This window comes from Eleutherodactylus coqui, chromosome 7, assembly GCF_035609145.1.
Source record: "Eleutherodactylus coqui strain aEleCoq1 chromosome 7, aEleCoq1.hap1, whole genome shotgun sequence".
NCBI classification, from domain to species: Eukaryota; Metazoa; Chordata; class Amphibia; order Anura; family Eleutherodactylidae; genus Eleutherodactylus; species Eleutherodactylus coqui.
Window position 1 is genome coordinate 217,862,848 of NC_089843.1, and position 27,803 is coordinate 217,890,650.

At 47.8% G+C, this 27,803-nt stretch overlaps 1 protein-coding gene across 1 annotated transcript in view; it reads left to right on the plus strand.

Moving 5' to 3' along the window:
* Positions 1–6,750: 6,750 nt before the first annotated feature.
* AFF1 (ALF transcription elongation factor 1) overlaps positions 6,751–27,803 on the plus strand; it is an 80,158-nt gene continuing 59,105 nt past the window's right edge. The window contains exons 1-2 of the mRNA XM_066574374.1: positions 6,751–6,955; positions 27,187–27,307. Coding sequence (XP_066430471.1) covers positions 6,939–6,955; positions 27,187–27,307 — 138 coding nt within the window. The 5' untranslated portion in view covers positions 6,751–6,938. The remainder of the gene's footprint in view (positions 6,956–27,186; positions 27,308–27,803) is intronic.

Consider the following 27,803-nt stretch of genomic DNA (forward strand, 5'->3'; position numbering starts at 1 on the left):
ATCACTCAAATATAGAGCCCATTGGAAAGCATGGGTTTCACTTACATGCAATCTATAGGACTGTAGCATCACAAGAAAATCACGCAATGTTGTCGCCCGTGTGAAAGTGGCCTTAAAGTTTACATGCAAAGAACTTTTGGAAGTCTGTAGAGAATATTGAGAATATTGTTTATTAGTTTTATTTCAGGGAAAGAATAAGGTAAAGAAGGCTTCCAAGCCTACCTTCACAAGATGGATTTACGTATTTATTAAACTGACCTATCTAGAAAATAATCAAGAATCTCTAGATTTTACTACAGCCCACTCCTCTCGGGCTGTGGCCACTTCTTGGGTAGTAATATGCTCTGCTCCTTTGGAACCTGTCTGTCAGGCAGTTACAGTACGTGGAGCTCTCAAGCACATTTTCTAAACATTATAGATTAGATTTCAGTCATTTTAGGGAGACAGATTATGGCTGATTCATTCTAGATTCCGCAAAGCAGGTGGCCTTCCCTATAGGGGCCATACTTGCTAAATCCCTCCTAATCACTCCAACAGGAGGTCATTGTCCACCATCCCTTTTTTATGACTTGAGTACATTTTCCACTTTATTGTTTGCAGCACCTGTGGAGACCAAGACCTTGCGTAGATACTTAGCACTCATTAATTGGGTTTATACAATAGGCCATAAGTGTCTAATTGATAGAGGCTCGATCCCCAGTACATCTGCCAATGAATATACTGAAGGTACTGGCTGGAGAATCACTCTTCTTCATTATTTATATACATGCACAGCTGCTTATCCACACAGGTGGCAGTGACTGATACTGCAACTCTGGTCCATTCAAGTCAATAGGATAGACAGACCAGCAATGGTTGACTATCAGAAAACTCATTTCATAAGGGGCAAAACTATATTCTTCAATGAGCCACCTCTTTCTAGTGGCCTTATGGTACTTAAGCCCCTGCGCACAGGCGTAACTATAGGGGATGCAAGGGAAGCGGTTGTACCCGAGCCTAGGAGCCTTAGGGGGCCCATAAGGCCTCTCTTCTCCATATAGGGAGCCCAGTACTAAGAATAAAGCATTATAGTTGGGGGCCCTGTTACAGGTTTTGAATTGGGGCCCAGAAGCTTCAAGTTACGCCTCTGCATTAAGAGGTTAAGAGAAGTTGGGGGGCCCCCATTATAAACTTTTGCAGCAGGGGTCAATGAGCCTTTAGCTACGCCCCTGCCAGGTCATATAGGCCTCAAAAGCTGCCTCTATCACCACGTCCCCTCTCTTTCTGAAACTGAATCTTCCAAAAACAGGGGAGAAGGCCTGACCTATTTCTCAAACGCAAAGGGAGGAGCACCAGAAGAATGGAGGGCGAAGACTCTAAACAGAGGAACAGATAAAACAGAAAGTAGTAAAGAAGAGAAGAAAAAAAAGGAGGAGAGAGTGTGAGGAAGAATATCCAGGCGCTCTGGCCCAGGAGGTCCATGTGTTGTTCTCGTGAACAATAAGAAAAGTCACAATCATCCATGAAAGTCTATGGGAGTGTCACGGGCAGATGTCCTGACACTTTCTTTCAGACTTTGCTGGTATAATTCAAAATTCATTGTTCCACCAACTTGCAGGCACGTCACAGAGGCGCGGAGTGGGTACGAAGTAGGTTCAGAGCCACGCCCACTCCATACCCAGTGGGTGAGGGCTGTTTGACAGCTTACATGTGTGGTCAATCCTGACTGCGACATGTCAGCTCTCGGTCCGAGAGGTGAAGGTTTGGATGGTTTTCATGGTAGCTCTAGGCCTAGTAAAGGCTCCCTTGTATTTAATCATATTATATATTCATTACGATTACACTATACCGCAGTACATTACAGAAGCAATCAAACAATCACAAGTTCAAGTCCTCTAACGGGACTAAAAAAAAAATTTAAATTTAAAGGGGTTGTCCCGCGAAACAAAGTGGGGTTATACACTTCTGTATGGCCATATTAATGCACTTTGTAATGTACATCGTGCATTAATTATGAGCCATACAGAAGTTATTCACTTACCTGTTCCGTTGCTGGCGTCCTCATCTCCATGGTGCCGTCTAATTTTCAGCGTCTAATCGCCCGATTAGACGCGCTTGCGCAGTCCGGTCTTCTCCCTTCTGAATGGGGCCGCTCGTGCCAGAGAGCTGCTCCTCGTAGCTCCGCCCCGTCACGTGTGCCGATTCCAGCCAATCAGGAGGCTGGAATCGGCAATGGACCGCACCGAGGGTGAAGATCCCGGCGGCCATCTTCGCAAGGTAAGTAAGAAGTCACCGGCGCGCCGAACGGGGGGGCTATTGAAAAAAAAAAAACCCCGTTTCGGCACGGGACAACCCCTTTAAGTGAAATAAAATATTTTTAACTCTAAAAATAAAAAAATATTAACAATTCAACCCTTATCCCATTTTTCTCACAAAACAATCTAAATAATAAAAAAGCAACATTGGTATTCTATCTATCTTTATCTGTTTATTCTGGGCCGACTGTCAGATACTTTCTGGATCACCCCTCTTCACGCGGTTCTGTTTTGTACGGCTTCTTTCAGTCCGATCACTTGCTTGTTGGTGTCGGCTTTGATAGTAACAAGCAGCACGTTCTTTGGCAGCCGGGTCTTCTTTTGCCGCTGACTACTCCAAGCAGTATTGATGTTTCTAATGAATTAGCTCGCATTATGTGGTTGAAGTACGAGAGTCTTTGTTTTGTAACTTTGCCCTCCAATGAAAACTTTAGTTTGCTGTGATCTTGGCGGTTCAAGGAATTCTTAGAAGTTGTCTCCAGCACCAAAGTTCAAAGGCATCAATCTTCCTCCGGTTCGTTGTCTTCAGTGTCCAACTTTTGCAGTCGTATGTTGTGATTGGGAAGACGATTGCATCGACTATCTGGCATTTCGTTGCAATGCTTATGTCTTTGCTTCTTCCCCAAAAGCCCGAACTACCTAAGGCCGGCTTCACACTGGCGATAGGCTTTCTTGAGATGCGAGAGTGAGTGAAAACGCAAGATAATGAAACCAATGATTTTCAATGGTTTCATTCTCATTTGTGATGTCTTCACTCAATCCTTGCAGCGCCCATTGTTTTCAATGGGGCCGGCAGCAGCAGCGCCAGCCCCATTGAAAACATAGGGAATACATCGCGCTCCCCTGACACAGCTGTGACAGTTATGGCAGGAGATTCCTTTATCCTTGTGGGGATGAAGGAATGCCCTGTGACAGCTGTGGCAGAGGTCCGCGATGCTATCCCATTGCTTTCAATTGGGCCAGCGCTGCTGCGGCCCCGTTTAAAGCAGTGGGTTGCAGGCAAACCCCGCAGCAATGATTTTGGGGGAAGGGCTTGAAATATAAGAACTTCCCTGAAAATCATCCCTAGCTGTAAAAAAAAAGTAAAAAAAAAAAATGAAGTCACCTAGACGAGCTGTCCGCCTCTTCTCAACGTTCCCGGCAGTTGTCCTCTGTCTGTTGGAGGTCGGGGATTGAAAAATCTCCGCCTCCGGAAAGCGCTGCCTCTCATTGGCTGAACGCTGTAACCAATCACAGGCAGCTCTCAGCTGTCATTTAATGCTTATATTTCAAGCCCTCTCCCGAAAATCGTTGCTGCAGCAGCAGGGCAAGCCCCATTGAAAGCAATGGGATAGTATCGTAGACCTTTGCCACAGCTGTGGCAGGGGATTCCTTTAAGGCCGCGTGATGAAAACAACGGGCGGTAGCACAAATATTTTAGCGCTGCAAGAGTTAAGTGAAGACATCGCACATGAGAATGAAACCATTGCAAATCATTGCTTTCATTATCTTGCGTTTTCACTCGCTCTCGCATCGCAAGAAGGCCTGTCGCCAGTGTGAAGCCGGCCTAAAGCCGGTTGTCCATGTGTATTGCGATATACTGCCACGGATATCCGCCACGGGGAGCACTAATGTCACAGCGATTTTTCAAGGGGAACCTATCATTATGATAGGTCCATCGCGGAAAATTGCAGCATGCCGCGATTTTTATATGCGAGCGGAAAATCGCTACTCGTGTAGATCGGGCTGCGCTTTCCATAGTTGTCATATTGAAAGCGTTCATTGCGTTACCCGAGTGCGGATTATCAACGCAGGTAACAGTGAAATATCGCCCGTGGACAGGAGGCCGTAGGCTGGGTTCACACAGAGTGGATTTGCCGCGGAAATTCCGTCTGGAATTTCTCTGCAGCAGATCCGCTGTGGCCGCTAATCCCAGCGTTAGCCAGCCATGTGGACGACATTTGTGAACAATCTCATCCACACTGGACGACCAATCTGTCACGGCAAAGCCGGCGCAGATTCCCCGGCCGCAGCATTATATATATTTTTTTCTGTTGCAACCGCGCTCTCCTCTATGGGAGCGGCGGCCGCAATGCAAAAGCGCGCGGCCACGCCTCTCCAAAACCTGCGGCTAAGTGCTGCGGGTTTTGAAGCAGCGCTTTCCTGGCGGAAATCTTGCAGTTTTTCGCTGCAGCCAAACCGCGAGATTTACGGCGGGAATCCACCGTGTGGGAACCCAGCCTTAGTCTCACATTATCTCACACATTAAAGGCTGTCGAAAAAAAAAGAAATTAAAGGGGTTGTCCCGCGCCGAAACGGGTTTTTTTTTTCAATAGGCCCCCCGTTCGGCGCGAGACAAACCCAAGGGATGGGTTAAAAAAAAAAAGGTTTAGTACTTACCCGAATCCCCGCTCTGCGGCGACTTCTTTCTTACCTTACCAAGATGGCCGCCGGGATCTTCACCCACGATGCACCGCGGGTCTTCTCCCATGGTGCACCGTGGGCTCTGTGCGGTCCATTGCCGATTCCAGCCTCCTGATTGGCTGGAATCGGCACACGTGACGGGGCGGAGCTACGAGGACCAGCTCTCCGGCACGAGCGGCCCCATTCACCAGGGAGAAGACCGGACTGCGCAAGCGCGTCTAATCGGGCGATTAGACGCTGAAATTAGACGGCACCATGGAGACGAGGACGCTAGCAACGGAGCAGGTAAGTGAATAACTTCTGTATGGCTCATAATTAATGCACGATGTACATTACAAAGTGCATTAATATGGCCATACAGAAGTGCTGAACCCCACTTGCTGCCGCAGGACAACCCCTTTAATGCCAAAATTGCTAAAAACGCCGCACTAAACCCCCATTCATTTTAATGGGGCTTCTCCGATAAGCGTTTCGTGCGTTTATGATGCACGCTAAAACGAATGCCGCATGTTCTATTTTCGAGCTTTCAGCGTGTTTTTGACGCCCCGCATCGCCCATTGAAATGAATGGGGTGCGTTAAAATTGCCGTAAAACGTTGTGTACTGCGTTTTACGGCATTTTTAACGCTGCTTACTACGCCACCAGGAGGGGAGAAAAAACGGTGACGTCATCAGGTTACTTTGCGCAAAATCTGCAGTACAAACGCGAACAAAAACGCTGTAAAATGCTGTCAAAAAAATGCATCGTTTTTAAAAACCGCCTGTGTGAGCTAGACCTCAGTCCCGCTTCCCGCGGACCGACTTGCGCACGCAATACGCAGAGACCCTTCATTTCAATGGGTTCGTTCACATTTCCGTATTTTGCATGTGCATTTCGGTTGCGCAAAAAATATATAGAACCTCCCCTATTTTTCTGCGTACTTGTAGACCAAAGAAGTCCTGGAGGGCGATGCAAAAAACCCCAAAACGCACGGATTATGTAAGAAGATGCGTGAAACATTGCGCAGCAATAAGAACACATTGGCCATTTCAATCGCCGCGTCTTTGCTTCCGGCGTTTACATGAACATGTCCTGCGGGCGCAAAAAGGACGATAAAAAAAATGCCGCTGCGCAGGCAAAAAAAGCATATTTGTTGCACTGAGACGCTACGCTCATTCGCGCGCAAATACGCTCGAATGAAGACGCTTATGCACGCAGCGATAAATCCTTCGCCGGATCGGACGATGCCGCAGGTCGCTCAGTTTAAACACAAAATAAACCGTTTTTTTAATGTTTTAACGAACCGTTCCGTTTGCCGCACGAGCGTGAACGACCGGGGTTTAATACGGACGATTAGCGAATGAGCAACGACGCTTCTCATGCTTGGATACAATGAATGAGGAATGAATGAGCGCCCATTCATTCGCCGTGTTTACGCTGGACGATTATCGTTCAAATTCGAACGACACTGCGGATTTTTTTCACGAAAACCGTTCGCATTAAAGCGCCTTCACCCCAGCACAGAAGGCTAATGTAGGGAATCTGCCCCACAGCCAAGGCTGAGCCCTTATCTGCCCCGAGGCAGTCTCTGTGTGGCAGTGATAAAGCTCCCCGCCGTGTAACCAGCACAGACTTGTACAGTCAGCGCCGCCTGGCAACCCCACAGCCCTCCCGAGTATTCCCTCCTCGGGGTGACTATTCCCCAAGCTCCGCCCCCTCCAGCTGTGAGCAAAGCTGCTCTCTCATTGGTCAGCTCCGCGTTATCCTTCCGCCCCTCATCATCCCAGCGGTCCACTCACTAGACCATTCCATTAACAACGACACATTTAAACACTAGCGAAAAGCTTCTACCGCTCCACAGAAATCCTCCATGCCTTTTTTCCCCCATGTATTTTTACCCCTCACCATTTTTACGCTATAGTTCTCGCTCTCAAATACCGAGTTATTTAATTGAATTCCCTCCCGTGAAGGAAACAAATGGTTTCTCCCAACACAAGGGCGGGAATGCGGGGCAGTAACTTGTAACCACGCCCCTTCGCGTGTGGGTGTGTCGGTTAGCGTTTGGTGGGCGGGGTTGAAGAGGACGAACGCTGCTGCAGGGACAGACGTGCAGTAGTACACCGAGGCAGGAGCGCTGGACTGGGACTCCTACCAGAATGTGACCGGGCGGAGGAGCGGTGCGGGCGGCACTACAGCTGTGGCCTGGCAGGGCGGAGGCAGCAAACTCATGGACACTGGACGTCGGCTGTGAGAAACTTCGCTATGGCTGCCCAGTCCAGGTAGGTTCTGTCCGCCTACGGCACGTAACAAGGGACATTCCCCGGTAATCCTAGAGAACGGGCAGCGGTTGGGCGCTTGTCACCTTCATGGCTGCTGACAAGCAGTTGGGGTGTCATACAGGTGTGTGCGGGATCAAAGGGGGAGGGGAGGCTGGCTTTTTAACCCCTTGCCTGCTGCATTGGCTCCCGAGCTCTGCAGTTTGCACTGACTTCTACTAACTTCTACAGTCCTACATTAGTGATTGTTTTTAAGAAAAAGTTTTTACTCTTTAAAACCCCTTTTTTTAATTTTTTTTTTTTTTAAATGACACATAAAGTCCTGGTGTGGCGTTAAAACACCTCCCCCCTCCCCTCTGCCATCATAGAGGAGCAGGCGAGGACTTTCTATACCTTCCATAGCTGACTTAGTAAAAGGTAACACTTTTTTTTTCCTTCAGTGTTGGGAAACTTGTTACCATATGGAAACAAAGTATCCAAACCTGAAAGTGTTACAAGTTAGCGGAGAGTTGGGGTTGAATATGTGGCACGGGTGACAGAAGTTGGGAGGGTTTTAGTAACTTTGGGGTTTTTTTTTTTCTTTCTAAATAAAGTTAGTTGTGAGTTAGTAACTTTTCCCATAACTTTTTAGGAGTTTTTCTAGTGGCTGGGCAGTTAAAGGCACGGTGACAGCTGGCGGTCATTCGCCAGGCTCCTGACTCTCCCAGGCTGGGGTGGCTGAGGGCTTTGCTGACCCAGCAGTTACCTATTTGCTGCCTTTTATAGTGCTAGCAGCAGCTATCGGCCTTTTCTAATGTCACTGGTGACCCTCCCCTCCCCCACAGTCCAATGACCCTACAAACTTTATTGGCCAGTGGAGGTTACCAGAAAAGTTAGGCAGATGGCAGGTAACTTGGGTCATCCCGCAGCCGGCTTATCAGTCGGTGACCAAAACTAACTTTATAGGGAATTTCTAGCTTAAAACCTTTCCGGGGGGGCGACCAGTAGGGTGTGTTCACACCGGCAGGTTTTGTTGAAGCCCAAAACCAGCTGTATCCGTCCTTTTCTTCTTTCTCTCCCTTTTATAATCAACTGTTTTTGGTTTCAAAGAACCAGAACAAAACTTGTGAGCACACCCGTATGGGTGATAATGCTATAGGGGGGTGGGGTTAGCGTGCGGTGCCGTGTATATACAGAAGAGCCTAGGTGTGTGTATACACTATAGTTGTGATGCCTACTGTAGTGGATACAAACGGTTCCTTTGTAATCACTGAAACTAATAAAAACACTCATTTACACAATGGGGTCCACACAAAAAGCCCCTTAGGAACACCCTTTGTTTACGGCAGATGTACTAATGAGATTGTGTTTAGACCCAAAACATAAAATGTGCTCAAACCTGGGAGAGTTTTGAAGCATAATGTCAGAAGCTTTAGATCTATTTATGAAGGGCGCACCAATAATGATCCATTACTCCTTGTGCAATGGGGGGCATGGCTTAATGGAGGGCTGCACAGCATGCTGCCCACAATGCCCAATGATCTGGACACACTTATCTATGCATGGCTGCTCACATCATGTAGCTTTCAAGTCAGAATCAAGAGTGGCACATAGCAGGGCAGCAGGAACAAACAAGTACTAAGGGTGCCCTGTGTAGCCATGTCTGGGCCCCCTATATATAAGGACAAGTACTAAGGGTGCACCATGTAGTCGTGTCTGGTCCCCTATATATTAGGACAAGTACTGAGGGTGCCCTGTGTAGTCATGTCTGGGTCCCCTATATATTAGGACAAGTACTAAGGGTGCAGTGTGTAGCCATGTCTGGGTCCCCTATATATAAGGACAAGTACTAAGGGTGCACTGTGTAGCCATGTCTGGGTCCCCTATATATAAGGACAAGTCCTAAGGGTGCACTGTGTAGCCATGTCTGGGTCCCCTATATATAAGGACAAGTACTAAGGGTGCACTGTGTAGCCATGTCTGGGTCCCCTATATATTAGGACAAGTACTAAGGGTGCACTGTGTAGTCATGTCTGGGTCTCCTATATAGTAGGACAAGTACTAGGGGTGCGCTGTGTAGCCATGTCTGGGTCCCTCTATATTAGGACAAGTACTAAGGGTGCCCTGTGTAGTCATGCCTGGTCTATATATTAGGACAAGTACTAAGGGTGCCCTGTGTAGCCATGTCCGGGTCCCCTACATATAAGGACAAGTACTAAGGGTGCACTGTGTAGCCATGTCTGGGTCCCCTATATATAAGGACAAGTACTAAGGGTGCCCTGTGTAGTCATGTCTGGGTCCCCTATATATTAGGACAAGTACTGAGGGTGTCCTGTGTAGTCATGTCTGGGTCCCCTATGTATTAGGACAAGTACTGAGGGTGTCCTGTGTAGTCATGTCTGGGTCCCCTATGTATTAGGACAAGTACTAAGGGTGCACTGTGTAGTCATGTCTGGGTCCCCTATATATTAGGACAAGTACTGAGGGTGTCCTGTGTAGTCATGTCTGGGTGCCCTATATATTAGGACAAGTACTGAGGGTGTCCTGTGTAGTCATGTCTGGGTGCCCTATATATTAGGACAAGTACTGAGGGTGTCCTGTGTAGCCATGTCTGGGTCCCCTATATATAAGGACAAGTATCAAGGGTGCACCATGTAGTCGTGTCTGGTCCCCTATATATTAGGACAAGTACTGAGGGTGCCCTGTGTAGTCATGTCTGGGTCCCCCTATATATAAGGACAAGTACTAAGGGTGTACTGTGTAGCCATGTCTGGGTCCCCCTATATATAAGGACAAGTACTAAGGGTGTACTGTGTAGCCATGTCTGGGTCCCCCTATATATAAGGACAAGTACTAGGGGTGCGCTGCGTAGCCATGTCTGGGTCCCCTATCTATAAGGACAAGTACTAAGGGTGCACTGCGTAGCCATGTCTGGGTCCCCTATCTGTAAGGACAAGTACTAAGGGTGCACTGCGTAGCCATGTCTGGGTCCCCTATATACAAGGACAAGTACTAAGGGTGCACTGCGTAGCCATGTCTGGGTCCCCTATATACAAGGACAAGTACTAAGGGTGCACTGCGTAGCCATGTCTGGGTCCCCTATATACAAGGACAAGTACTAAGGCTGCACTGCGTAGCCATGTCTGGGTCCCCTATATACAAGGACAAGTACTAAGGGTGCACTGCGCAGCCATGTCTGGGTCCCCTACATATTAGGACAAGTACTAGAGGGGGGCCCTGCGCAGCCATGTCTGGGTCCCCTACATATTAGGACAAGTACTAGAGGGGGGCCCTGCGCAGCCATGTCTGGGTCCCCTACATATTAGGACAAGTACTAGAGGGGGGCCCTGCGCAGCCATGTCTGGGTCCCCTACATATTAGGACAAGTACTAGAGGGGGGCCCTGCGCAGCCATGTCTGGGTCCCCTACATATTAGGACAAGTACTAGAGGGGGGCCCTGCGCAGCCATGTCTGGGTCCCCTACATATTAGGACAAGTACTAGAGGGGGGCCCTGCGCAGCCATGTCTGGGTCCCCTACATATTAGGACAAGTACTAGAGGGGGGCCCTGCGCAGCCATGTCTGGGTCCCCTACATATTAGGACAAGTACTAGAGGGGGGCCCTGCGCAGCCATGTCTGGGTCCCCTACATATTAGGACAAGTACTAGAGGGGGGCCCTGCGCAGCCATGTCTGGGTCCCCTACATATTAGGACAAGTACTAGAGGGGGGCCCTGCGCAGCCATGTCTGGGTCCCCTACATATTAGGACAAGTACTAGAGGGGGGCCCTGCGCAGCCATGTCTGGGTCCCCTACATATTAGGACAAGTACTAGAGGGGGGCCCTGCGCAGCCATGTCTGGGTCCCCTACATATTAGGACAAGTACTAGAGGGGGGCCCTGCGCAGCCATGTCTGGGTCCCCTACATATTAGGACAAGTACTAGAGGGGGGCCCTGCGCAGCCATGTCTGGGTCCCCTACATATTAGGACAAGTACTAGAGGGGGGCCCTGCGCAGCCATGTCTGGGTCCCCTACATATTAGGACAAGTACTAGAGGGGGGCCCTGCGCAGCCATGTCTGGGTCTTCCTCTTTGGAGTTGGGGGGGGGGGGGGAGGTATGGGGTGGGAGTCCTGGAAGTGGAATTGACTATTTATTATGGCCTATATTTAGGATATACCATGAGTGGCTCAGATGGGAATATCCTTGTGGCCCAGTATGGCAATGTGGCCCTCAGACCAGATAAAGTTCTGCACCCTGGTTTAATGGGAAAGCAGCCTGATTGGTGAAAGGGATGGTGCTAAACTGCAATTTGGGCGCACAAAATTTTGTTGCAAGCTATGAGTTGCACGGCCATATGAGTATAGCGCTGCGAGTCTCACAGCGCTGTACTCATCGCAGCCCCTACACTCTGCCAGCAGAAGAGCTGGCAGAGATCGCGCAGGGGTTGTGATGGGCACTGCGCATGCCTGGGATTATGATGTCACGGACATGCGCAGTATTTTTTGAAATACTCCTTTCTATGTAGAGCGAGGCTCTATATTAAATGCCGTCCTGTGGCAGGCATTGCTAAGGGGCAGCATTTCAATACGCACCCCTTCAAGGGCTCCATGTAAAACGGGGTGAAATAGAGCATGCTGCGATTTATTTCTCCTGCGTTTTATACGGGTGTCTCCTTGCAGTTCCAAAGCAGGTGTGAATGGAAGAATGAAGGTCCATAGACTTTCGGGAAATCACATTTGTATCCTCAATGCGTATCGAAAGATTGTTGGTGGTTTTAGGGAAAACTTTTTATGGTGTGATGACTTACTGAAAGGTAACACTTTTCTATCAGTGTTGGGAAACTTGTACCGTATGGAAACAAAGTATCCAAACCTGAAAGTGTTACAAGTTAGCGGAGAGATGAAACTCGGTGTCACTATGCCTTCATGTCTGTGTGAATGAGCCCTAAGCTGCAGTAATACATTGATTGCATCTTCAGATTGCTTGGTCTATGTTTACACTAATAGATGGATAGTAAATCTGTCCAATGTGTCATTAGAAGACCTATTGTTAAATCTTATTTGTATGCTAAACGCCTATCTAAAGAATTATTGGTGATGTGTTTTAATTTTCCGATTTCACTATCAATAGTTAAAAAAAAATAAATCCTGAAATCCTGCAGTTTTCATTGTGATCACTAAGCCTAAAGCTGACACTTGTGCTCTGTAAAGAATACTCAGCACTTATCTCATTGTTGGGCCAGATGGGATTACTATGATGTGTAACGCCTCCATATAGATAACACAGGATTCACAATTATAGGTGCTAATCACTTCCCCTCCTCCCCAAAGACTCCTGCATAGGTCACAGAACATTAACCCCTTGAGTGGCATGCCCGGAAATTTTCCGGGACGAGCTCCTCTGCCTCTAGTGATATAGCCCGGAAGATTTCCGGGCTATGTATCACTATGGGAGCTGCAGAGCACAATACCACAAGCTGTGACAGTGTGCTCTGCCTGCACAGACCCACAGAGAACAAAGCAAGGGCTTTGAAAAACCAGCAGAAGATATTGCCGACATGTCGGCAATCTCCTGCTTTGTTTACAGGTTGCCATAGAGACCATCGGCTTGTCAGAAGCAAGCCGATGGTCTCTGTGGCAGGGAGAGCTTGGTGCTTGGCTGTCAGAGGACAGCTAGGTACCAGCTCTTACAGCAGAGATCAGAGAAAACCTCTGATCTCTGCTGTTAACCCTTTACATGCTGCAGTCTATGTGACTGCAGCATGTAAAGGGCTGTCACCATCGGACCCCTGGAATGTGATCAGGGGGTCCTGATGGGTCCCTGTGGAAGTCCCCCTAAAGGGACAAAAAAAAATAAAAAATAAAAAAAAAGGTAAAAAATGATAAACACTTGTCTCCCTTTACTTTGTAAAAAATCAAAAATACAATCACACATGTGGTATCCATGCGTCGTAATGACCCAGAGAAGGAAGTTAATACATTATTCAACCCCTTAATGACATGGCCCCTTTTTTTCTTTTTTCCCCATTTCTTTTTTTCCTCCCCCTGTTTAAAAAATCACAACTTGTCCCGCAAAAAACAAGCCCTTATATGGCCGTGTCAATGGAAAAATGAAAAAGTTATGGCTCTTGAGACACAACTGCAAAATTAGTTGAAATTTAATGATTAGACCATTTTAAAAAACCTGCCCTGGTGGGCACGACAGGGTGGTAGGAAACCCGCCACTCAAGGGGTTAAAGGACATCCATAGCAAGTGACCACACTAATGCCCTCATGTCCATAAGTAGCATATTAATTGCCCTAATGGGGTGACCACTTTCTAGGCAGTTACATTGTTTTCCTCATAATCTTGCCTTCAATCACAGTTGCAAATGTGGACTAATTAAAGAGCTCATCAGGGCAGAAAAACATGTGAAAACAGGTTAAAGTGCTGCAAAAACATGAAATGCAACATACTTTCCGTACCCAATCCCCGGGTACTCCTGTTCTGCCAGTGCCCGGTCCCTTGCGGCTGTCTACTTCCTGCTGTAGCAACGACCTCCTGACACAAAGGACATGTGACCTCTGCAGCCAATCACTGCTGACTTTGGCTGATGAGTAGCTGCAGCAGTCCCATGTCGGTGACTTCCTGGCAGCAGCAGTGTATAGTGTGTATATAAGCTGTATATATCCTGTAGGCATAGTTTTAATTTAACTCTAAATGTTTGGTTTTGGAAAGAACTTGTTGGTATATTTGCCCTTGGTGAGACCTCTTCTTAGTGGTGAGTGTGTGTGGAAAGTTAGGATTTCTTTCGTGAGGCTTAGAAATATATTTGAAGCATTACTTGTTACAGCTGACAGGGACGCGACCAATCAGTTTCACAAAGTTGAAATGCGAACATCCCCCCTACCCCAAACCAATCCTTTCCATAGTTGAATGAGATGAATTGCATAAGAACAGATGGAAGATGTGAGATCCTACTACACTTGTTGCTGTACAGCAGGGTATTAGCGCCTCCATGCCAACCTGTATCACATCTTTATACAAGCTATAGGTGGTACAACAGGGTATTAGAGCTTCCTTCCCACTTGTATCCAAGCTAGAGGCGGTACAACAGGGTATTAGAGCCTCCATGCTCTCCCGTATCACATCTTGTATCCAAGCTAGAGGCGGTACAACAGGGTACTAGAGCCTCCATGTCCGCCTGTATCACATCTTGTATCCAAGCTAGAGGCGGTACAACAGGGTATTAGAGCCTCCATGCCTGCCCGTATCACATCTTGTATCCAAGCTAGAGGCGGTACAACAGGGTACTAGAGCCTCCATGTCTGCCTGTATCACATCTTGTAGCCAAGCTAGAGGCGGTACAACAGGGTATTGGAGCCTCCATGCCTGCCCGTATCACATCTTGTATCCAAGCTAGAGGCGGTACAACAGGGTACTAGAACCTCAATGCGCACCATTTATCACATGTTGTATCCAAGCTAGAAGTGGTACAACAGGGGACTAGAGCCTCCATGTCTGCCTGTATCACATCTTGTATCCAAGCTAGAGGCGGTACAACAGGGTACTAGAGCCCCCATGCCCGCCTGTATCACATCTTGTATCTAAGCTAGAGGCCGTCTGATTTCTGCCATAAATTATCTTTAATGCTCATACTTGTATCCGTCACAATCAGACATGACATTTCATTTGATTCTGACACCTTCTTGGGAGGGATTGTTGGATTGTTTTTGGCCGTGATTGTAGATTATATGAAGCTGGCTTTTCAACTGATTCTTTCCTTTCTAGAACATGAATTTTCATTAGGATATGTACAAAAACGCCCCACCTTTGGCATTAGAAGTGGTTATTAGCCCCTCGCTCCTGGATACAGATGGTCACTAGTTCAACTGGTTTATTTTTTCAATGCCAGCTGCCTGGCAGAACCGTTTGGTCTGTTAGTCTATAGAGCGCCTTATATGATGTGCAGCTACAGAAAGAGGATATACCTTCTATATATAGGATGCCGGCTCAGCCTTCACTATAGAAACAGCCAGACACACTTGATATGTCAGTAGATCCGGCTTATTCTTGGGATCCTATGACTGGCAGTTGTGAGACCCTCACCTGATGCCCGGCATTGGCAAGAATGTAGGAAATTTGTGTTTGATCCTAAGTTTCCCTCAAGATAAGTAAGTCATAAAGGACAAGCAGCTGCTATTTTTCTCACCCAACTTCATAAAATGAACAACTTGAGCTTAGAATTGGGCATCTTAATTGGATTCTAAACCTATTCTGTATCGGTTTGCTGTCTAGGGTCACCCCAAGCCAGTACAATCCTAATATTCCTATCTAAAGATGGACATGTTAAGACTTTTATGGACAGTGAAATCTGTTGGTAGGATGTAGAAGCACTTGGGTGCCGAGTCTTAACCCTTTGCAATCTAATTTTGTATTCAGGGTTTGCTAGGGGGTTTTCTCTTTCTGCCATTATACAATGCCGCCATCTGCTAGCTAGAGCCAGTACTGCGGTATGAGAAATGCTGGAGAGGCCCCCAATAACAGAGCAGCCAGTAAGAATACCCTGCCGGACGTCTTCCGACATCAGAGCTGTACAGCCTTCAATCAGAATGTCTTTAGATGTCAGACAGTGCATTGGAAAGGATTAATGGCTCACAGAGTACCAGAAGGTGCTACCTTGGGTGCGGCTCTGGCACAGCACTGGGCCCCACAGCAGAGTCCAAAATTAAGTTGAAATATGCTCAACCCTGTCTAAAATGGTCATAACTCCTCTCACCCGATCCTCTAGCAGCTGCCGCCATTCTGACCGTACTCTGTCCCGGCTGCACCCTTGGCTCCAGTGATGACCACCTGTCATAAGGCCGCTTGACCGCTGCAGCCACTTACCGGTTGATGCTGAGCTGTAATTATGGTCAAGTAACCTCTGATGGGTACTCATCCCTAGGGTCAGAAGAGTGCATTGTGGGAATCGGCTGAGGGCAGTTATATTTACTTACATACATACATACATACATACATACATACATACATACATACATACATACATACATACATACATACATACATACATACATACATACATACATACATACATACATACATACATACATACATACATACATACATACATACATACATACATACATCCCTACATCCCTACATCCCTACCACCACCCATGGTTGAGCACACTTTATTTTTTTTTTATTCCCCAGACTGCCCCTTTAAATACATTTAACATAAACACATAACTGGAAAGAAGTACGGATTTTTTTTAAGGAGTCATATTTTTACTTCTGCCTGTGGTCAAAAAGATAGCCTCCAAATCTGGCAATTTTGTACCCGAACTGCAAACCACATGGACTTCCTGTTGTAAATACAAGGATGTCTGCCGAGGTCTTGCAACTGTAATTTAAAGTTTGTGGATTGAGTTTATTAAAGGGTCTAAAGTTTATCATTTTGGTGATTTAATGAAGAGTTGTCTAACTCGTAGACGCTAAAAAGACGTGCATCCAGCTAGCCGCGCGGAAGCGCTTCACAGAATGCTATACGTTCAGCTTTACCGGTGACTACCCACTACAGGTCTGTGAAATTCGCGGTGGTTTTTTTTTCTTCTTCTCTAGGGGTCTATGGGACTTGTTAATGGCAAAATCGCATCGCGCAAAATCGCGACTTCATGGTAAATTGCGATTTTTGCCACAATGCGTTAACATTAGAAAGCCCCATAGACACCTGGAAACAAAAACGCAGCAAATTCGCAAGCGCTAGTGGGTAGTCACCCTGAGGCAGGGACTAAATGGATACTTTTTGTAGTGAAACGATCAGATTGAGGGATACAACACTTGGCACGTACCGCCCATCACCTCGTACCTGAAGTGTGAAGCCAGCGCTGACGACCTGCGTCCAATGTATAGAAGACAATCCTGTTCGTGACCTGACTGGTTTGTGTTTGGCTATTGGAACTATTGAATTGTGATTGTTTGGGGTTGTTAACAGATTTGTGCATCACCATACCCGCAGCATCGAAATTTGCAACAGTAAGGCTGGGTTCACACAGGGCGGATTTGCTGCGGTTCTGCCGCGGATTGCCGTTGCATATCCGCACTGCGGCAAAACCGCTGCGTTTGAAGTGCAATGCAGTACAAATGTGTTTGGGCAAAAAGCTGTTCTCACAGGATGGATTTTTTCCAGCACTGCTGCAGTACGGAAATGCAACTGCGGTGCGGTCTTTAAAGACGCAGCATGTCCATTCTTTTGACTTTTGCAGCGGATTTTGCTGCGTCCATAGAGGTCTATGGACAAAAAAAGCACTGTGGAAAAGTAAAAAAGCGCTGCGGAAATAAACGCTTGCGGATTTTTCCGCGAGAAAAATAACCTTTGAAGCGGGTTTTGCCGCAGAAGCAGTTCTTCTGCGGCAAAAACGCAGCAAAACCGCAACAAATCCGCCCTGTGAGAACCCAGCCTAAGGCCGGTCTCACACGGACTGGTTGGGTTCCGCATGCGGCCGCCCACAGTGGAATCCGGCTCAGACTGCAGCCGGCATCCGTGCAGAAGTGTTTAAATCTGTATTGCAGATGGACTTGGCGGCTCGCCGTCTGACATGTGCAGTACAGAGATTTGTTTTTAATTGAGGATGGGCTGTGGATTGGACGGCTTCCGTTCTGCAATTTTATTTTGGTGAGAGGAAATCTCATTTGTCTGCTCATGTGAGAGGACCCGCGAATTCTCCAATCTTGTAATGGATGCGGAATGCTGCGGATCGTCCACGCGAGCGACTATTGCAGATTCCACAATCCAAATAGTGTGATACTGGTCTAAGGCTAGCTTCATATCTCTGTCCGGAGGGTCTGTCGCAGATCTGTCTGAAAATGGCCAAAGACAAAGCGCTGTGTGCGGATCTTTTTCTTTCGTCCAAAAGCCAGGCAGCTGGGCGAAAAAGCAGGCGGACACCATTGCAGTCAGTGCGCTCCATCCAGTGCTGTTAGGTTCCATCCACAGACGGAACCTTCTGGCCTCGGGGATTCCCCTTTCCTTGAACGGAGCCAGAGACTGTAATCCCCAACGCAGATGTGAAAGCACCCTAATATCTCAGTTACATAACGCACGTCCATCCCTTATGCTTCCGCACGTCCATCCCTTATGCTTCCGCACGTCCATCCCTTATGCTTCCGCACGTCCATCCCTTATGCTTCCGCACGTCCATCCCTTATGCTTCCGCACGTCCATCCCTTATGCTTCCGCACGTCCATCCCTTATGCTTCCGCACGTCCATCCCTTATGCTTCCGACATGTTTTTCGGACATCAACAATGTATCGCCTTTTGCTTCATTCACATAGGCATGTGAGCTTGTGTCCACAGATCTGGAAGGGGCCAAGATTGGGTGAAACAACCACTTGCACGCTCCAAGGCCACTCGCTTTTTACTGCAATTACTGTGATATTTTGGTTGCCCTGCTAATCGCGGTACAATGCTCCCATTGATTTCAATGGGGCCTCCCAGACCTGCCTGCTCTACTTTATAGCGTTTTTTAACGTAACACACCTTAAAGGGGTTGTCCCGAGGCAGCAAGTGGGGGTATACACTTCTGCATGGCCATAATAATGCACTTTGTAATGTACATTGTGCATTAATTATGAGCCATACAGAAGTTATAAAAAGTTTTATACTTACCTGCTCCGTTGCTGGCGTCCTCGTCTCCATGGTGCCGACTAATTTTCGCCCTCCGATGGCCAAATTAGCCGCGCTTGCGCAGTCCGGGTCTTCTCCTCTTCTCTATGGGGCTCCGTGTAGCTCCGTGTAGCTCCGCCCCGTCACGTGCCGATTCCAGCCAATCAGGAGGCTGGAATCGGCAATGGACCGCACAGAAGCCCTGCGGTCCATGAAGACAGAGGATCCCGGCGGCCATCTTCAGCAGGTGAGTATGAAGACGCCGGACCGCCGGGATTCAGGTAAGCGCTGTGCGGGTGGTTTTTTCAACCCCTGCATCAGGGTTGTCTCGCGCCGAACGGGGGGGAGGTTTAAAAAAAAAAAAAACCCGTTTCGGCGCGGGACATCTCCTTTAAAGGGGGTGAATTTAAAAAATGCTGTTGAACGCAGTAACCCGTGTTTGAAAATGGCTAAAAAAATTTCTGCAAGACGCCGCAATCAAAATCGTGGGATTTTACCAACGCCGTATGCAAGAGTGGCCTATGGGTACGTTCGCATGGGTCGGAAATGCTGCAGAAAATTCATCTGACCAGCTGCTTGGCGGTCCTAAACTACTGGGGGGGGGGGCTTAGAATAAATAAATGATGAATCCACTTGTTTAAACGGGCTGTACAAACGCGAACGATCCGCTGATGACGTCTATGATACATATGTATCTGAGCAACGAAGTGTGAAAGAATCCAGCAATGTCATGGGAAATCACTATTCTGTCCCAGTGCAAAAAATGTAGCCGGCTGGTCCAGGGACACAAAACGCCATCCGTTTTATAATGAGCTGTGCTTGATTCATAGCATCATATTATTGCTGGCCAGACCTGGGGACGTCACCAGCAGGCGTGCATCATCCACCACCGTGGTCTCAGGCGCTGCCGGTTACCTTGAGCGGCTGCCAGATATTACTTTGTTTGTTCTGCAGATAACTCGGCCTGAATAAACAAACTAGGAGCTTTACATAATAGTTGGTTACTGTGGATTGGGGATTTCTATAGGAGAGAATGTAGCAAAGCAATTAAAGCCTCGGATTAGGGGTAAACGTGTAACGAAACCATTGATGAAGGACTTGATTCATATTTAGCAATCACACAAACGGTGCCTTGTGGGGAACAGCCCATTCCTGCCATCTGAAGCACATGTAGGGTTTATACGTGACAACTGTGGGGCGCTGTGGTTCCCGATAGCCGTCCCAGCGACGATCCCTCCTGCGCTGCTCCATCTAATGCATGAGAATTGGGGCTTTAGTAGAAAGAACCCAAGATTATCTAAATTTTCTCCAATGTCCCTCGGAGTCGGTGAACATGGAAATAGGAGCTGTTGGCCAAACAAGCTTCTTCCCCCAACTCCTTCATTGTTCCCAACTAGGCAGAGGATATTTTGGCCAATAACTCCATCTAAAATATTCGGTGACGGTTCATATTCTCTTATCAGAAAAGTGGACTTTGAACCCCTGATTCCTCTCCCCCATCCTCATCCATTGGGAGGACCTATACACATTATGTATGAGAGTGAGTTGCACCCGAGCTCATGTGAATGAAGCCATCCGGAAACAGGTTAGAACTCGTGCAAGACTATGGACCGTGTGAATGTGGCCACCATCAGTAGCCATCGCAACAGGTTAGATCTGCAGGGGAGAGAATTCATCTGAATTCTGCATTTGGGCTCCCATATTAGATGGCAGCCGGCTGAACGTAATGTAGGCCGGCAGCCATCGCCCCGATCTTCCTACTGCTAAACTGCTTTTATACATGGGAAGCACAAATAAAAGAAGCGGACAAGTCACTTACACAAAAAGTGGATTTGCTGTGTGAGAACTGGATATGCAGAAGATTAGGATGTGTGCGCACGGGTATTGGGTTGCCACAGTTGGATCAGGTGTTTTTGCTGTTTTTTTTCCCCTTTGACATGGCAGTTCTGTGGATTTCTAGTTGCTTTATATGTTTTTAATTGCTGATTTTTTTTTTGTTCCCCCCCCCCCCCCCCCCACACTCTTGGGAATACGCTCAGCAACATCTGTTGCTTACATTGCAGAACTGCTAAATTAAGACCTATCATTGAGGGAAGGGAAGCATAGCCTTGTGAACACTTGTTATCTAGAAGAGAGGCTTCCATTGACATTGTGGAACGGGCCGCGGGAAAGCGAGAGTTAAAAAAAAAAACAAAAAAAAAACTCTGCTGCGCCTGTGTGCCAGCCGGCACTTCTGCACACGTCCGCAGTTAAGCAAAGACCCAGACAGGTACGCTCGGTCCTCGGGCAAGGTCTGATTCTGCTGCGGACTCCCGAATGCGGAATTGGACCCGCCTGTGGACATGAGGCATTCTGAAAGATCCGAATATGTATGCTACAGTATTCAGGACAGCACTTGGCCTCGGAGCTCTGTCCTGCATAGTGTTAGAAGCATTGAAGCTATGCAGGCAAATCCTAATGTTGAACAAGGGCAGATGCTGGATTGCAAAGGGTTAATCATTAAAACTATTGCTGATAAAACCATCCCAACGGGTCATTTTTATGTGTTTTTCTGTTGAAAGCACCTTTGCTGTTTGACCGGTCCGCATGTGATTAATGACCAGTCAGCTGTGCACCATACAAGCCCTATCCGAGAGGTTGCCATGGCAGTATCAAGCTGCATGCAGCTCTGAGGCATGACTAACGAATGACCGCTTCATCCGCGCACGTAAGCCACCTCGTGTCTGACACGGGAGCAGGATGCACGGTGCTCTGTGACACCAGCGTATTATGTGGAACGTCTCGCATTCGTTACTGCTTGTAATCTGATTGTGTAAGGATTTCAGCCGTTTACACTAGAAGGGGGCGACGTGACGAAACGTAAGCCGGCATTACCATCTCGTAAGCCCACAGAGGAGTTTAGCCAAAAAATACTTTGTTTTTACAATTGCGTACATGTCCTCCCCGAATCCTGGCGTGCAGAAGCTGTGCCCCGTGCAATGACCTGCCAGAGGGGACTATAATCCCAGCCATTTAACCCATTACACTGACCCTGATCAAAGCGGATCGCAGTGCTGACACCGGGGAGGCAACTATTCTTGATGCGCTTTTCTTTTTGTGTTTTTTTTTTTTTTGCACATTCCATTACAGTAAAACACAACCCCCCCCCCCCCCACCACCACCACCACCACCACCACCACCACCACCACAAACGATGGATCATGAGTAGCAGAACAGTAGGTGTCTGCCCCCTGGGACCACCTCCATGGAGCCGATGTATAATAGAATTCCCACTGCAGTTGGCCAGGTTGGTATTACAGGCCGAGTTCCAGTTCTTTTCAATGGGGCACGTCTGTAGTAGTCATAAGGGGCCGTTCTAAATCGGTGTTTGACATCTGAGCACTGCAGCGCTTGCATGAGCTCCATGGACAAGCCGGCCTCTCACAGCAACAGCGGGGATCGATGAGAACACCGATCCCCACTGTTAACCCCCTACGTGCTATGATCAGCATGTAAAGGGTTCATGGCAGATCATGGCCCCAATAACAATAGGATCAGACAGTTGATGGCTAAATGGGGTAGTCTCGGCACCGCACTACATGTTAGATCTGTGGGTTCGGCAGCTCACCATTTCCTGCAAGACGACAATGCTGGCCAAACACTTTAGATGTAGAAGTGTGGCATCTCTATCTGCAGGTTCATGTTCTGTGTATATGTATATAATATCTAGATCGAGCCTCGTGTGGCACAGTGTAAGCCCTCGCTTATGACCTGAAGGTTGCAAGTTCGATCCCCGCATGCATCAGGTAGCCGGCTCAAGGTTGACTCAGCCTTCCATCCTTCCGAGGTCGGTAAAATGAGAACCCAACTTGGTGGGGGGTAATACGTAATAATTACCTGAAAGCGCTGCGGAATACGTTGGCGCTATACAAATACCAAGATTTATTTTTATTTTATCTATTGATAGTTCCTTTTTTCCACTAACTATAATTTTGGCTACTTTGAAAGTAAATACAGAATTAATACATGCGGTACGACGGGCATCCATAATACCGCAGTTCACCTATAACTGGATTATAAACACCTATATATAAAATGACAGGAGGGAAAGGGAACAATCCTCCTGATAACAGATCGTCTTTTATGGAACTTTTTTTTTTTAAAGGGTCTTCATTGACCAGAACTCCAGAGTCTTGACTAGTTTGGGAGACTACTGCTGCCCATGTCTGACTGGTCCTCTATGGGAATGCTAGTACACTATAGCTGAACTCCTCTTATCTCACCACTACAGACTAACCCTACCCAGCCTCTGCTGCTGGTCTGATACTTATATCATTAGCTGATGAAGCATTGTGAGCCTGTTAGAATAATAATAATTTTTATATAGCACCAGCATGTTCTGCAGCACTTAGAATGCAGGGGAAATAAAACAAAACCACGGTTACATACCGTGTTTCTCCGAAAATAAGACAGTGTCTTATATTAATTTTTGTTCAAAGAGGTTTAACTTTTTTACATGTATAGCTGCCTGGACACTATTTAAATTGACTTTTTAAATTAACTGTTAGCAGGGCTTAAAGGGGTTGTCCCGCGGCAGCAAGTGGGGTTATACACTTCTGTATGGCCATAATAATGCACTTTGTAATATACATTGTGCATTAAATATGAGCCATACAGAAGTTATAAAAAGTTTTATACTTACCTGCTCCGTTGCTGGCGTCCTCGTCTCCATGGAGCCGACTAATTTTCGCCCTCCGATGGCCAAATTAGCCGCGCTTGCGCAGTCCGGGTCTTCTGCAGTCTTCTATGGGGCCGCTCGTGTAGAATGCCGGCTCCGTGTAGCTCCGCCCCGTCACGTGCCGATTCCAGCCAATCAGGAGGCTGGAATCGGCAATGGACCGCACAGAAGCCCTGCGGTCCACGGAGACAGAGGATCCCGGCGGCCATCTTCAGCAGGTAAGTATGAAGACGCCGGACCGCCGGGATTCAGGTAAGCGCTGTGCGGGTTGTTTTTTTAACCCCTGCATCGGGGTTGTCTCGCGCCGAACGGGGGGGAAGTTAAAAAAAAACAAAAACCCGTTTCGGCGAGGGACAACCCCTTTAATTTTGGAGTAGGGCTTATATTTCAAGCATCCTCAAAAAGCCTGAAAAATAATTTTGCATCCTCAAAAATTCTGGAAAATCATGCTATGTCTTATTTTCAGGGTATGTCTTATTTTCAGGGAAACAGGGTAGTAATCAATTGATGGAAACAATAGGGGTGCGGGTCCTGCTCCAACGAGCTTACATACTACAAGTAATGGGGTGATACAGAAGGTAAAGGGGCTGGAGATGTGCACGGTATGGCGAGGTGGAAAGTGAGGGATGCTATACACAGACAATGGTCAGGCCGTATAGTGGTGGAATCGGGATGACTGCAGGTGCCGGTTGATTACGGCTAGCAGGGATTGCAGTCAGTAGGTCAGGGAGCATGTTATCAGGCGGAGTACAGAGGGGTTTGGTTTAGGGAATATGGTATGCCTCCCTGAGAGGTATGTTTAGAGCATGCCTGAGGTTTCGTGTGTCAGGGACTGCCCGGATATTTTTTGGTAGCGCGTTCCAGAGGACAGGTGCTGCTCTTGGGAAGTCTTGGAGGCGGGAATGAGAGGTTCAAATTAAAATGGCACTCAAAATGGAGGGAGCAGGCTGGGTGGTGAATTGATGAGGGAAGCAATGTAGGGCGGGGTGGTGCAGTGGAGGGCTTTGTAGATGAGGCTAGTGAGTTTGAATTGTATTCTGTATTTGACAGATAGCCAGGGCAGAAGCATCCAAGGAGCGGCTGGACAGGAAGATGAGCCTGGCTGCCGCATTCAGGATGGATTGGAGAGGGTAGAGTCTGGTGCAGGGGAGGCCGATCAGCAACGAGTTGCAATAATCGAGCCGAGAGTGGATGAGGGCAACAGTAAGCATGTTTAGCATGTCTACAGTGAGAAAAGAGCGGATTCTTGCGATGTTCTTGAGGTGCAGCTGACCTTTTCGGGCCAGAGATTGGATGTAGGGGGTGAAGGAGAGATCGGAGTAGAATATGACCCCAAGACAGCGGACGTGCTGTCTGGGAGTTATGGTGGCACCACACGGAGATGGAGATGTCAGGATGAGGTCGGTTAGTAGAGGACATAAACAAGAGGTCAGTTTTTGAGGGGTTAAATTTTAGGTAGAGAGGACATGGTGTTAGAGACAGCAGACAGTCAGTAGTGTTCTGGAGGAATGTTGCTGTGATGTCCCGGGAGGAGGTGTATAGCTGGGTATCATCTGCATAGAGATTGTACTGGAAACCAAATTTCCTGATGGTCTGTCAAATGGGGGCTGTGTAGATGCACAGTAGGGGCTGAGGACTGAGCCCTGGGGGACCCCAATAGCAAGGGGAAGAGGAGGGGAGGTAGAGCCAGCAAAGGAGACACTGAAGGAGCGGTCTGATAGGTAGGAGGTGAACCAGGAGAGGACAGTGTCTTTTAGTCCATTGGAATGAAACTTACTGAGGAAACGTCTGTGGTCACAGTGTCAAATGCTGCAGAGGTTGAGGAGGATCAGTAGGGAGTAGTCGCCCCTCAATTTGGCAGTCAGGAGGTCGTTTGACTCTTAAGTCAGGGCGGTTTCTGTCGAGTGTAGGGGACAGAAGCCGGACTGTAGAGGGTCAAGAAGAGTTTTCTGAGAGATAGCTTATAAGGTGAGAGTAAACCAGGAGTTCTAGTAGTTTAGAGATGAAGGGGAGGTTTGAGATGGGTCTGTAGTTAGCAGCATCGGTTGAGTCAAGAGTCTGTTTCTTTAGAAGCGGGGATATGATGGAGTGTTTGAATGAGGAGGGGAAGATGCCAGAGGTCAGAGAGGTTGAATATAGTGGTGAGGTGGGAGATGACCACCGGGGAGAGGGACCGCAGGAGGTGTGAGTGAAGATGGCCGCTAGCGCAGTTGGGGCGAGCAGAGGAGAGCAGTCTGGAGACTTCGTCCTTTGTCGTTGGTCTAAGTGCAGAGAGTGTGAACAGGAGCTAGATGCAGTGCTGACAAGACTAGGGTCGGGGCTAGTCTGGGATTGGGAGATAATTTCCTGCCGGATGTCGTCAATTTTCTTTTTGAAGTAAGCAGCCAGCTCTTCAGCACGGAGATCCGTCACAGGGGGGGGGGGGGGGGGGGGGGGAATAGTGAGGAGACAAGAGAGGTGAAGTAGACTTATTTGGCATAGCGGAGGGCGAGGTTGTATGTTCTGAGCTTGAATTTAAAGTGGAGAAAGTCTGCGGACCTTTGAGACCTTTTCTCCACAGCCGTTCAGCACACCTTGAGCACCGCCGGATGAAGCGCGTTTGAGGCGTAAGCCAGGCTTGCCGCAGTCTATATCGGGTGGCTTGGGTTACAGGGGGCGCTGCTTCAGCCAGGGCATGTTTGAGTGTTGTAATGTGCGGCAGCCAGGCTGGGGCAGGAGAAGAGAGAGAGATAGGGGACAGAGAAGAGTGTAGAGACTCTGCAAAATGTTTGGTGTGAACGGCCTGAAGGTTCCTGTAGGTATGGGAGGTAGGAGGGTCTGGAGAGATGCTAGGGAGCTTGACAGAGAAAGAGAGGAGGTTGTGGTCCGAGTGCGGGAGAGGGGAGTTGGTGAAGTTGGAAGCAGAGCAGAGACGAAAAACGACCAGATCCAGAGTATTGCCATCCCTGTGAGTGGGAGAGGCAGTAAGTTGTGACAGACCAAGGAAGGAGGTGAGCGATAGAAGCTGAGAGGCAGATGGGGAGTGTTGGGGTCATTAGTTAGGATGTTGAAGTCTCCTAGGATGAGGGTTGGGATTTTGCAAGAGAGGAAGTGGGGGAGCCAGGCGGCAAAGTAGTCCAGAAACCGGCTAGGAGCACCAGGGGGAGCGGTAGATAACTTCTACTTGCATGGGCAGAGGACGAAAAAGCCTTAGAGCATGTACCTCGAATGATAGGAAAGTGAGTGAGGGTACCGAGGGGGATGACCTGGAAGGTGCACTGTGGGGAGAGAAGAGCACCTACTCCTCGCCCTCGTCTGTCTTTCGGTCTTGGGGTATGGGAGAACTGCAGGCCATTGTAAGACAGTGCAGCAGGGGAGGCCGTGTCAGACTGCTGCAGCCACGTTTCTGTTAAAGCTAGCAAGCTTAGGGCTTTAGGGTTATGCTGGCTACTGTCAGTCTCTTCTATTATATGTGGAATTGGTACATTTTCACCTAAGCACTGCGTCTTTTAAAGTCTTGCCGTGTGTAGTCCTTTATGGAGTGTGTGATTTGGCGTATCAGATCACCAGACTAATGCGACAAATTCCACATAAGTTCTGCAAAGTTGTCTGTTAACATCCATCCCTGGAGGTGCAGCTCTTCTGCCTGTTTAGGCCGCCCACTCGCAGGGCAGAATATCTGCTGGAGATTGGAGGTGGCCCAATCTGAAGGTGAAGCGCTGAGAAGCCCGGGATCCATCAGAGAAGTCTGTCAGTGTAAATGCTCTGCACGAGCGCTAACGACCTTAGCAGTGACACCGGCGCTCTTGCAGTCATATATTGGGCAAATCCTCAGCCATTGTATTTCTAAGATAACTGTAATTTTGATAGTCTGTTTCTGTCCTTATCTATTTTTTTTTCTTTCTCCGCAGCTTATACAATGAAGACAGGAATTTACTCCGCATCAGAGAACGGGAGAGACGAAATCAGGAAGCTCTTCAAGAAAGAGACCCTTTCATTGACAATGCTCCACTTTTTCCTGAACCTTACAAGGTATATTTACATGCAGCATAATGGGTTAATTGAATGCAAAAATAACTGTTTTTTGGCAGTCTGCAGATGCTGGAGAAAAGCGACTTTTTTGGTGCATTGTAGAAATGAATCTGTTTTACCTCCATACCCGCTTAGCGAAAAAGCTGCAGATTGGTTTGCTTAGATGTTAAGTAGACAGGTTTGTTAGTTCCTATGGGTAATAAGGCCAGACTCTCACGGGCGAATCCCAATTTCTGAATCCGCTACTGGCATTTGTGGCAAAACATGGGCATTAAAAAGCATGTAAAATCGCTCTTTCGCTCACATTCACGGATATGAATTGCCTATTCCGTGAGCGGAGTTAAAATCGCAGCATGCTCTATTTGCTGCGGAATCGGCGCGGCCGGCCTCCATTTACATTGTGTCACTGAGTGATGGCGCGGGAAATAGTCGAAAAACAAAATTAGGCTGCGCATGATTGATGGCGAGCCACCACAGTCATCCGCAAAACAAGAAT